The sequence below is a fragment of the Mustela nivalis genome, assembly GCF_964662115.1.
Source record: "Mustela nivalis genome assembly, chromosome: 2".
Lineage (NCBI taxonomy): Eukaryota > Metazoa > Chordata > Mammalia > Carnivora > Mustelidae > Mustela > Mustela nivalis.
In genome coordinates this window covers 130945590-130957655 of record NC_139021.1, presented here as the reverse complement: position 1 = coordinate 130957655, position 12066 = coordinate 130945590, and the positions used below count along the sequence as shown (strand labels likewise).

Genomic DNA, 12066 nt, shown 5'->3' with positions numbered 1-12066 from the left:
TACCTAATCAATCAAGTCACCAGTTTCTATAGCCCTTTAATGTAGAAGAGATTTCTTATTTTCTACTACACATCCTATGGAAGGAATGATCTGAATACAAATACACTACGTTTTGCAAAATGCGAGTAATCTTTAAGACTAATTTAACTGTTATGTCTTAGAAGAACCTGTAGAAGATTACATTGACAGAATTCTTAACGCATAGTGAAAAGAGACAATAAAAGGAGTTTTTTTTATTCAAAGGTATAACTGGATAAGTAGATTTGTTTACAACCATTCTTGTGAAATACTTTTTAAAAAAATATGACCAACTTCTTTGCAAAGAGCAGACACATACCTCAACTATGATGACCTAATTTTGGTGAATAATGTACATGATTAGGCAGAAATAGGCAAGCTCACACTGGTAGATTAACTATCAAATACTCAGTCAAAACTCCGTTTGTGGCCCCCGCTTCTTGATCGATTTCTATTCCCACTTCGTCGTCTACCATCTTGTCGACTTCCTGACCGACTTCCCTGTCGACTCTGTCTACCTGACCGGCCACCAGATCGACCACCTGACCGGCCAGACCGGCCTGACCGGCCACTTGACCAGCCACTCCTCTGCCTGGAGTTAGAGGATGTGTTTCCATCATAATATTCTTCAATTTCAGGTAACTTGGCTGGCAATGAAAGTATCCAGTCTGAATCATGCCACTCTGCCTGTTGGGGGAATTTAGAGGATTAATATAAATGCAAAATGGAAACCATAAGCAAGCATATGAGTACAGAAGATTCTTTTTTAATATCCATCATCTATTAGCTAAAGGCTACCTATCCATTTAAGTTCAAAGTATCTGAAACAAAACTGAAAACCAGAAAACAAAAACAAAAACATATTCGAAGCTCATTCATTAAAGTTCCTAAATTTTAGTCTTAGGAGAAACTCTCAGGCTCAGTTTTTTTTGTTTTTTTTTTAAAGATTTTATTTATTTATTTGACAGAGAGAGAGAGAGAGAACAAGTAGGCAGAGAGGCAGGCAGAGAGAGAGAGGGAAGCAGGCTCCCCACTGAGCAGAGAGCCCGATGCGGGGCTCGATCCCAGGACCCTGGGATCATGACCTGAGCCGAAGGCAGAGGCCTTAACTCACTGAGCCACCGAGGGACCCCTCAGGCTCAGTTTGAGGCTCATAATTTCATACTTAATTTATACATTTTAAGAGAGAGCACACTGGGGTGCCTGGGTGGCTTAGTCGGTTGAACATCCAACTTTTGATTTTGGCTCAGGTCATCAATTCAGGATTATGAGATTAAGCCCTGCATCAGGCTCCACCCTCAGGGGGGTTCTGTTTGAAATTCTCTCTCCCTCTTCCTCTGATCCACCCCCACTCTCACATGCTCTCTCCCTCTCAAATAAATAAATATTTTTAAAAATTAAAATTAGGGGCATCTGGGTGGCTCAGTGGGTTAAAGCCTCTGCCTACGGCTTGGGTCATGATCTCGGGGTCCTGGAATCGAGCCCCGCATCGGGCTCCTCTATGTCTGCCTGCCTCTCTGCCTATTGTGATCTCTGTCTGTCAAATAAATAAATAAAAATCTTAAAAAAAAAAATTAAAATTAAAAAAATAAAAGAGAGCACTGCTTGCTTGGCATGAAACAGGCCATTAATTAGTGCACAGCTTTCAGTGGTTATAGTGACAGAATCAAGAAGTGAGAGCTAATGATGGGGACTAAAAACCTGTTGAAAATATGTAACCACTGGAAATACTTTGGTATCAGAGTAAACAACTCAAGATTATGTGAATCAGCACCTCATAAGCACATCACTATATTATGTCCTGCTAAATGAACTATTATTCATTGTGATCATGAGTTGCCAAGGAAAGTGAATATTAAAATACCCTGTTGAGGGGTGCCTGGGTGGCTCAGTTGGTTAAGCTACCGACTCTTGATTTCAGCTCAGGTCATGGTCTCAGGGTCGTGAGATCAAGCCCCAAGCTGGGCTCCGCACTCAACGGGGAGTCTGCTTGAGGTTTCTCTCTCTCCCTCTTCCTCTGCCCCTCCCCCTGCTCGCACACTCTAATAAATAAATAAATCTTAAAAAAAAAAGTGTCCCTAATAGTTAGGTATATGGAAATATTCATGGTTGAAATGATAAAATACCTACAATTTGTTTCAAAAGAATACATACAACTCTTAAACCCCTGCGTCTATTTCACCCAACCTGCCACCCACCTCCTCTCTGGCAACCAATAGTTTGTCTCTATATTTAAAGATCTGTTTTTTTCTGGCTCTTTTTTCCTTTGTTCATTTGTTTTGTTTCTGAAATTCCACGTATGAGTGAAGTCATATGGTATTTGTTTTTGTCTTAATCTTACCTTGTGTAAAATAAAAAATTATAAAAACTTATTTAAGCACAGTGGGTATTGTATGCAAGTACTGAATCACTGTGTTGTATACCTGAAACTAATATAACACTGCATGTTGGGGCGCCTGGGTGGCTCAATGGGTTAAGCCGCTGCCTTCGGCTCAGGTCATGATCTCAGGGTCCTGGGATCGAGTCCCACATCGGGCTCTCTGCTCAGCGGGGAGCCTGCTTCCTCCTCTCTCTCTGCCTGCCTCTCTGTCTACTGTGATCTCTCTCTGTCAAATAAATAAATAAAATATTTAAAAAAAAACAAAAACACTGCATGTTAACTATACTGCAATTTTTAAGTTTATTTAAGCATTAAGTAAAATATTGTTGTCTTTTTCTCCTAGTATAATATGGAAGAGAAAACCAAAGCTGAGTTTTGGGGGAAAAAAAATACATATAGGAGAGTGGGAAAATGGATGGAAGTGACATGAAAACACGAAACAAACTGGCCATGAGCTGATCACTGTTGAAGCTGAGTGATGGGTACATGAATATTCATCACGCAATTCTGTTTTTTATATCTGAAATTATTTGTAATAAATGTTTTAAATTATGATATAGACTGGACATATTACATTAAGAAATGTTAGTTGATTAAGACATCATAAGGATATTGTCACTTTTTAAAAATTCCTGTTTTTTAGAGAAACCTACTCAATTTAACATAAAATTTTAAAAATACCTGTAACCTTTCTGATTCAGTTGTGGGAACGTCAAAGCAAACACCCTAAAAGCAAAATGAAAACATTTTTATTCAAATGCAGATGAGTTGATATTTACCGATACGCTAATACTTGGTGGTAATTTTATAGAAGCTAAAAAAGAAAATATAGGGCATGCCCCATGAATGTTTACAAGATTAAAACAGCTAACATAGAATAATGCATGACAGAGTAGCTGCTTACTGTATTTTCTAAATCTGAAAAGTAAACACAGTATCTAACAGGAATCTACTACTACTACTACCAAGAATCTAGAGTGTTCTCTATAAAAGTTCTTGTTGACACTATAATGTTTAAAGTATAAATTCCTTGAAAAATTTAGTCCCGGAAAGTTTCTATTCTAAAGAGCTGCAGTGTTTATCAGATAAGAATGGTATAAAACAAGATGTTTCTTTTTTGGTCCTGGCTGCCAATAAATTGAAAGTTAATCTACTTCTCAACTATGGCAATTAGTTTGGCCTAAGTTTCTTGTTTTATTTTTCCCTCCTCTCCACATTTTTTTCTTCATGCATATATTTGTCTCATACTTGCCACAAAATGTTCTTGTAGTAATAGTAAACTTTGAGAGAAATGATTCTTTCTAATAAACAAACTCTAAGCTAGAATAAGCCTATGTAGTAAATTTAGAAGAATAAATATAATATCTTTTTTCAATCCATTAAAGAAACAGAGTCACTAAGATTAGATTTCTTGGCTATTTCAAAATGTATTAAAATACTAATTTATTTAATTATCCTCTTTAATAACCAAGAGCAGGCCACTTAAAAGTCAATATTGAGTATTCTCTGAGTAATAGAGCTGTTTAGCTATTGAAATCATAAGTTACTTAGTCATAGAATAAAACACCACACACAATCACACAGTATGTCTCCAAGAGCAGAAACTTAGATAACTTCGTTATTACACAAATTAAGCAGGATGATCTACAGCTTTCTACCCAAAGGGGTAATTTATATAACTCCGCCAAATTTACAACAGGAAACAAACTATCACACAGAGAAAACTGCGCTATTCATTCTATTAGACTTAAAAAAAAAAAAAGAAAGAAAGAAAGAAGGAAAGAAGAGACTCTTTAAACAAAGAATAAATGTCTTTAGAGACATTTACAGTAGCTGACTGAGAAGCTTTTGACTTGTCTAGAAAAACCTACCATATTTCCTTTTAGGAGGCACATTCGGGTAATTTGGGACACAGCATTACTACTCAGCTTTCTGTTAAGTTCTTTCCATGCACAGCTGATATCCTCTATTTCTTCTGGGCTTTCCAGAGTCATGGTGACAAATCCCTTAAGAAATAAAAGTCACATTATCTTTGGGAAAAAAGCAGCAGCAAGATGACAATGAAGTTCCAACTCTGCAGCCCTTCATGACTTCACTGTACATTTCTCATGAGCCATCAGTACAATGTGGCTGCCAAAAAAAAAAAAAGTAACTTTTCTTAAAGATTTTACTTAAGGGCGCCTGGGTGGCTCAGTGGGTTAAGCCGCTGCCTTCGGCTCAGGTCATGATCTCAGGGTCCTGGGATCGAGTCCCGCGTCCGGCTCTTTGCTCTGCAGGGAGCCTGCTTCCTCCTCTCTCTCTGCCTGCCTCTCTGCCTACTTGTGATCTCCGTCAAATATATAAGTAAAATATTTTATAAATAAAAATAAAATAAAATGCCCAATAGTAATAAGCACCCTAAAGGAAAATAAAGCAGGGCAAGGGAATAGAGAGTAAAGGGAAAGGTAAGCTAGTTAGGGTCATCAGGAAAGACCTCTGTAACATGGTGGTATTTGAAGAGACCTAAATAAAGTGAAGGAGGTACAAAGAATGTACAAAGAATGAACTCCTGAAACAGTGCAAGTGCAAAGGTCTTGTGAGGAAGTAGATTTATATTCAAGTAACAAGTAGGTTAGGGTAGCCAAAACAAGCACAGGCAGAGTGATGAGATGAGATCAGAGAAGTACCAAGGGGATGACCCTGTAGGACCCTGTGGTAAAGGCTTTAGATTTTGGTTTGACTATAAAAGAAATTTCGAACCCACTAATAGAATTTTTAAGATATTTAATCAGAAGTTAGATGAACCATCTGCCAAAGAGGGATTCTTCTATTAGATAAGGGTTGGGAACAAATGATCTCTTAGGTACTTCTTGGGTCTAAAGGCTATCTTGTATTTTCCTAAAAGGTATGGCGTAAATATTTTCTTACGAAGTATTTGGTGATAGGGGCACCTGGGTGGTTCAGTTGGTTAAGCATCTGGCCTTGGCTCAGGTCATGATTTCAGAGTCCTGGGATAAAGCCCCGCATCAGGCTCCCTGCTGAGCAGGGCATCTGCTTCTCCCTCTGCCTCTCCCCATGGCTTGTATTTTCTCTCTTGCTCACTCTCGCTCAAATAAATAAATAAAATCTTAAAAAAAAAAAAAAGTAGGGGTGCCTTGGTGGCTCAGTGGGTTAAAGCCTCTGCCTTCCACTCAGGTCATGATACCAGGGTCCTGGGATTGAGCCCTACATTGGGCTCTCTGCTCAGCAGGGAGCCTGCTTCCCTCCCTCTCTCTGCCTGCCTCTCTGCCTACTTGTGATCTCTGTCTGTCAAATAAATAAATAAAATCTTTAAAAGAAAGAAAATATTAGGTGAGTAATTAGGGAAAGCGCACTTGCTCACTGCTAACGCATTACCCCACAAATTACTAATTACACAGAGTAAAAGATACCTTTACAATTGGAATATAACTTTCCATTATAAACAAGTGATCAAACTAAGCATTATTAGTACTAAAACAATCTGACATTATATACCTCCTGATGTTATACAGTATGAAGTACATTATCACCCATAGGGTACTCTGGCCAAAACTGTTTAACCTGAATATAAAATCAAGCTTTGACTTTACCTCCAGTTTACAAGGGAGGCTGAATAAAGGCAAAAGTTAAATGATGTATGAAGAAAAGAAAACCAGAAAAACCCAGATAAGAAACTCTAGACTCTGATCTAGACAACTAATCTATATTCTTCAAAAAATTAATTAATAAAAGTGATGGCAAACAGTTCCAGATTAAGAGAAACATAACACCAAATGTAGCATATGAACTTGAATTGATCCTGATTTTTTTTTTTTTTTGTAGATTTTATTTAAAGAGAGAGCGAGCGAGCACATGTACATGCACAAGTGCATGCATGGGGGTGGCGTACAGGGGGCCGGGGGCAGATGAAGAAAGACAGGCAGACTCCATGCTGAATGCACAGCCCAACATAGGGTTCAATCTCACAATCCTGAAGATCCAGGTGTTTTTTAAAGATACACAGTGTGAGGAGCACCCAGGTGGCTTAGTCTGTTAAGTGTCTGCCTGCGGCTCAGAGGTCATGATCTCAGGGTCCTGGGATTGACTCCCACATTGAGCTCCCAGCTCAGTAGGGAGTCTGTTTCTCCCTCTCCCAGTCCATGCTCTCTCTCTCTCTCTCATATAAATAAAATCTTTAATAAAAATAAAATAAATTTAAAAATAAAGATACACTGTGGGGGGAGGGCATCAAGGTGGCTCAGTAGGTTAAGGCATCTGACTCTTCGTTTTGGCTCAGGCCTCGGTCTTAGGGTTATGGGATGGAGCATCAGGTTCTGCTCTGGGTATGGAGCCTGCTTGGGACTCTCTGTCTCCCTCTTTCTCTCAAAAAAAAAAAAAAAAGAAAAGAAAAGAAAAGAAAAAAGAAGATACACAGTGTATGGAGAGGGGGAGGGAAGAGTTGGGACACATGAAGTCACTCCCAGCAAAATGACATTTGACTAAACTATTAACACTTGCCAGACGGAAAACATCAGCCACCCCTGAGGTACTCATTCATATTATACCAAATTGTCACATGCAAGTTTACCTGCCCGGACCTTTTTGTTCTCCTCTTTCACCAACTCTCCCTCCTTCTCTCAATCTCCGTCCCCACCCAGACATCAGAGCGCTTTCTTGCTGAGAGAGCCTGCCATCCAGGGACTCTCCTCACTTACACCCTGATGAGTAGTAAATCTTTGAACTACTTGCAACTAATGGGTCTGGTGTGGTTTAACAACTGATACTAACTGACAAGGGGCTAGGTCAGATGGTGTCACACTACACACACACCCCACCCCACACTCATAGCCCCTCCACATATACAGGTAATCCTAACTTTGCATGGCACTGAATCGATGCTTTGGTTATGTTTATCTATGCACAGAATCTATGCTTTGATTTGTATGGTTCCATGTCAACTTATAAAATAAAGAATAGGGTCTTCTGTGTAAGTTTCAGTTAACACAGTACTGTGCACAATGAAAGTCTCTTGTTCTTCTCTCCAGATAGATGGATTATCTATGGTTTTATTTTAATCTTTTCTCAACCATACATGATTTTCTCATAGATTTCTACCTTATCAGAGGTGATCAAAGATCGTGGTTCAAAACTTGATGCACCGGAGATGTGGGCTAATGCTGCAGCCAATGCATCCACTGCCCCTTTCTCTTCTATTAATCTCTGAGCTGATGGTCGGAAAAAATCAACAGCAGCATAAGAAACGGAAGCCAGAGACCTATGGTGTAAAAAGAGTAGATTTTCTTGGTCAAAACAAAGGTAAAAAACTAAATATAAGAGAATGAATGGGAAAAGAAAAGAGCAACGTTTTCGTACTTTAATATAACTTAAAGTCTGCTGGTAAAACTGGTGATTAAGTTTTCTGATATTTGAACTAGGAGAGCTTAAAGATGAATAGCCTAATACAAAAGAAAAACTTATTCAGCAAGGTCAGAAAGCATACCTGATGGCATCCATGCTTTTAGATTTAACTAAATCCATTGTAGAAGGTACACCTACACGTTTAAAAGTAATTCCCTGAAAATGAAAGAATTACATTAAAGAAAAATGGAAGTCTTTACAATTAATTCCTAAATTCATATAGTTTGTTGAATTTCCATTTCTTGGACTTAAAGATTTCAAGCCCCAGTAGATCAAAAGACCTGCTTTTTCTAATAAATCATCAATTACAAATTCTAGGAAGAGAAAAAAAAATTTAATTGCCCTTAGTTACAGTCATGAAATCTCACAGCAAAATAAAGCTGATTCCAAAAAAGGTAAAAAGATACTGATCACGTCTATCAACTTTTTTTATTACCCTATCTCATTTTACAAAGTAGATGAAATAGCATTTAAAAACACACATCATGAAAATAGGGGAAAATGTCAAATACCACACACACAAAAAAAATACAGGCCACAAAAATGTATACAATTTCTTACAGAAACCAGCCATTTTTACCTTAACTCAATATCATCTTAAAAAATACACCAAGACTATGGCAGTCACCCCTTTACAATACTGGACTATGAGTTACTGAAATCACAATGCACTTCTGATTTTAGAATCAAGGGAGAAATTCAAGGGAAAAATGAGAAAGTCAGCTCTTCTGTCTTCACAATAAAAGCTGTATCAAAACAAAGTCTTGCAGCTCATATAAATTTAGCTCTCCACATGCTTCACATCCAAATGCAGCTTAAACTGAGAAAAGTTATAAGCATCTATTTGTGAGAACAAATATAAAAAAAGCTCTTTTCTAAGGCACCATTTAGATAATAAGCCTGAAATAATTTAACTCTACTTACTGCTTTTTGTTCCACATATCTTAGTTGACCTCTTTCTCTGGGTTGATAAAAACATATGCAAATCCCTGTCCGGCCAGCTCTACCTGTGCGTCCAGAACGATGAATATAGGACTCAACATCCTGAAAATAAAAGAAGCAATACTGTTTTAAAATCTGGCCAAAAAAATATATATATATATCTGGCCAGTACCATCATTCCAACAACGAAATAACACTAACAATAACAAAACTGCTACTACCAATAACATTTTTATTTCAAACCTACTGCTCTTTCAACACCCTTTTATGCTGAATATTTAGATGAAACAGGATTTAAAATATTTATCCACTGCATCCCAAGGCTCTTCACATGACAACTTTTTATAATCCCTTTGCATGATTCCATGCTTCAAATCCAAAGAAAAGTTAACATCTGCTAAGACATCAGATTCTGACCAATTTAATATGGCATTAGTAAAAAATGGTTAACAGCAAGAACAGATAACATCTTTTTCATATTCCAAACGTATCTTTATAAATAAAATGGCAATTTACATGCTGTTCTTATAGTCTCTGAATAAAATCTCATTTCTTACCTGGGGAGGAGAACTTTGAATCACCAGGTCAACCTCAGGAATGTCCAAACCACGGGCAGCCACGTTGGTTGCCACCAAAACTTTAAAACTACCTTCTCTGAAGCCTTTCAGTGTAATTTCTCTTTGTGACTGTGCAATGTCCCCATGTAAGCACTGGGCATTCTATTTGAAAAAAGGGAAAAAGTTAAGTGTACAGCTCACACTTGCAATTGATTGCACCTTAACACCACAGAGCCTGTGCTCCTTCTTGTTTTTCAATCTTTTTTCTTAAGTAATCTCTGCACCCAACATGGGGCTCAAACTCATGACCCCAAGATCATGAATCAGATGCTCCACTGACTGAGTCAGCCAGGTGCCCCAATGTTCTTATTTTCTGATAATTAGAGTAATGCATACTTATCGTCCCAAAAGACCAAACATTATAGAAAATATTTAGCATGGGCGCCCGCATGGCTTAGTCGGTTAAGCTCAGGTCATGATCTCAGGGTCTTGGGATGGAGCCCTGTGTCAGGCTCTGCTCAGCAAGTACTCTGCTTTTCCCTCTCCCTCTGCTGCTGCCCCTGCTTGTGCATGCGTGCTCTCTCTGTCAAATAATGTCTTAAAAAAAAAATTTAACATAAAATGTAAAAGCTTTCCTTAATATCAGCCTCCTAATAATTCACTAACAGTTTGGGGAATATTTCTCCAGATATATTTTTTTTAAAACACACAAACAGGGGCTCCTGGGTGGCTCAGTGGGCTAAGCAAGCGTCTGCCTTTGGCTCAGGCCATGATCCCAGGATCCTGGGATAGAGGCTCATGTGGGGCTCCCTGCTCAGCAGGGAACCTGCTTCTCCCTCTCCCTCTGCCCCTTCCTCTGTTCATGCTCTTTCTCTTTCAAATAAGTAAATAAATCTTTAAATACACATACACACACATACACACATAACCCACTTGTAACAGCATACACTTTTATGTATTTACTTAGAAAACGGGATCACACTACATAATGTTTTGAAACCTGCTTTACAAATTATCTTAGCCATTTTCCACATCTATAAATATAACCCTACTTCATTTTTTCAAAACTATATAATTTCATCATATGATATAGTACCATTTATTTTAGCAATATCTTATTATGACCATTTGGGTCATATCCAAGTTTTCACCTTTAGAAACAATACTACAATGAACAACATCGCACTGATATCCCTGGACCTCCTCCCCGTCCCCAGTATATGTGTATTTTAGTAGGACACATATCTAGAAGGTGAATTTCTAGATAAAAAATTATGGACATTTAACATTTTAATAGCTATTGCAAAACCGTGTTGTAAGAAGAGGTTCTGGGAGTGGGAGCGCCTGGCTGGCTCACTGGGAAGAGCATGCAACTCTCAATCGCAGGGCTCTCGAACCCCACGTTAAGTGTAGAGATTACTTAAATAAATACATACATAAACTTAAGGGAAAAAAAAGTTGTGCCCATTTACTCTAACATTTATGAGTCTTTGGTTTATCATACCCTACCTACCCTCTATATTATGAATTGTTATAATTTTTGTGAATCTAATAGGCAAAAATGATTTGCTAATGTTTTAATTTACATTTCCATAATATTTAATAACACTGAACCTATTTTTAAACAATTTATATATTATCTTCTACTTGTACTGCAAATAATTTTTCTATTACAAACAAGTTTCCTAGCATGCTAGCTGCTATTAAAATTTAAAAGTTCAGGGGTGCTTGGGTGGTGCAGCTGGTTGAGCAGCTGACTCTTGGTTTCCACTAAGGTTGTGATCTCAGGGTCCTGGGATCGAACCCCATGTCAGGCTCTGTGCTTGGTGCAGACTCTGCTTGACACTCTTCCTCCCTCTCACTCTGCCTCTTCCTCTGTTCGCTCTCTCTAAAATAAATAAAATTCCTAAAAAAAATTTTTTTAATGTTTCAAAGGGTTCATAACAATGATTTAACCCTAACCATATCTAAAGCTTAGTAACTAAGCCTAATGTATTCATGAGTGAATTCACCAGGTACTTGCTATGCACCAGATTCTGGAACAATCATAAAGAAACAGCCCTAGGACAGACAAGTTGACAGGCATTTTCAATACAGTATGATATGTACGATAAGCAGGTACAGGGCACTACTAGAATATTTGAGAGAGAAACCCAACTTAAGGGGCACCTGGGTGGCTCAGTGGGTTAAGCCTCTGCCTTCGGTTCAGGTCATGATCTCAGGGTCCTGGGATCGAGCTCCGTATCTGGCTCTCTGCTTGGCAGGGGGCCTGCCTCCCCCTCTCTCTCTGCCTGCCTCTCTGCCTACTTGTGATCTCTCTCTCTGTCAAATAAATAAATAATAATAAAATCTTTTTAAAAAAAGAAACCTAACTTAATTCTGTTTAAGGGGAAGGCAGCACTGAAGGTGAGACCGGACAGATCATAAGGAACTAGTAGGCAGAAGGATGAGCAGGAGGCTAGGGAGTTTTGGGCAGAAAAAAATTCATACATAAACACTGTGTCTGGGAACTACAAATATACAAGTATTGCTGAACCACAGTATGAAAGGGGAAAGTGATAAGAGATGAGGTTGAAAAGGAATATGATTGGGACGCCTGGGTGGCTCAGTTGGTTGGACGACTGCCTTCGGCTCGGGTCATGATCCTGGAGTCCCGGGATCGAGTCCCGCATCGGACTCCCAGCTCCATGGGGAGTCTGCTTCTCTCTCTGACCTTCTCCTCATTCATGCTCTCTCTCACTGTCTCTCTCTCAAGTAAATAAATAAAATCTT

General features: G+C 38.5%; 1 protein-coding gene across 2 annotated transcripts in view; it reads right to left on the bottom strand.

Moving 5' to 3' along the window:
- Positions 1-205: 205 nt before the first annotated feature.
- Positions 206-12066, bottom strand: part of DDX50 (DExD-box helicase 50) — a 36294-nt gene continuing 24433 nt past the window's right edge. For both annotated transcript variants that reach the window (XM_082714861.1, XM_082714862.1), the window contains 7 exons: positions 9295-9456; positions 8720-8839; positions 7878-7951; positions 7493-7652; positions 4270-4404; positions 3080-3124; positions 206-705 (listed from right to left, as the gene is read on the bottom strand). In XM_082714861.1, the coding sequence (XP_082570987.1) occupies positions 427-705; positions 3080-3124; positions 4270-4404; positions 7493-7652; positions 7878-7951; positions 8720-8839; positions 9295-9456 (975 nt within the window). In that variant the 3' untranslated portion in view covers positions 206-426. The remainder of the gene's footprint in view (positions 706-3079; positions 3125-4269; positions 4405-7492; positions 7653-7877; positions 7952-8719; positions 8840-9294; positions 9457-12066) is intronic.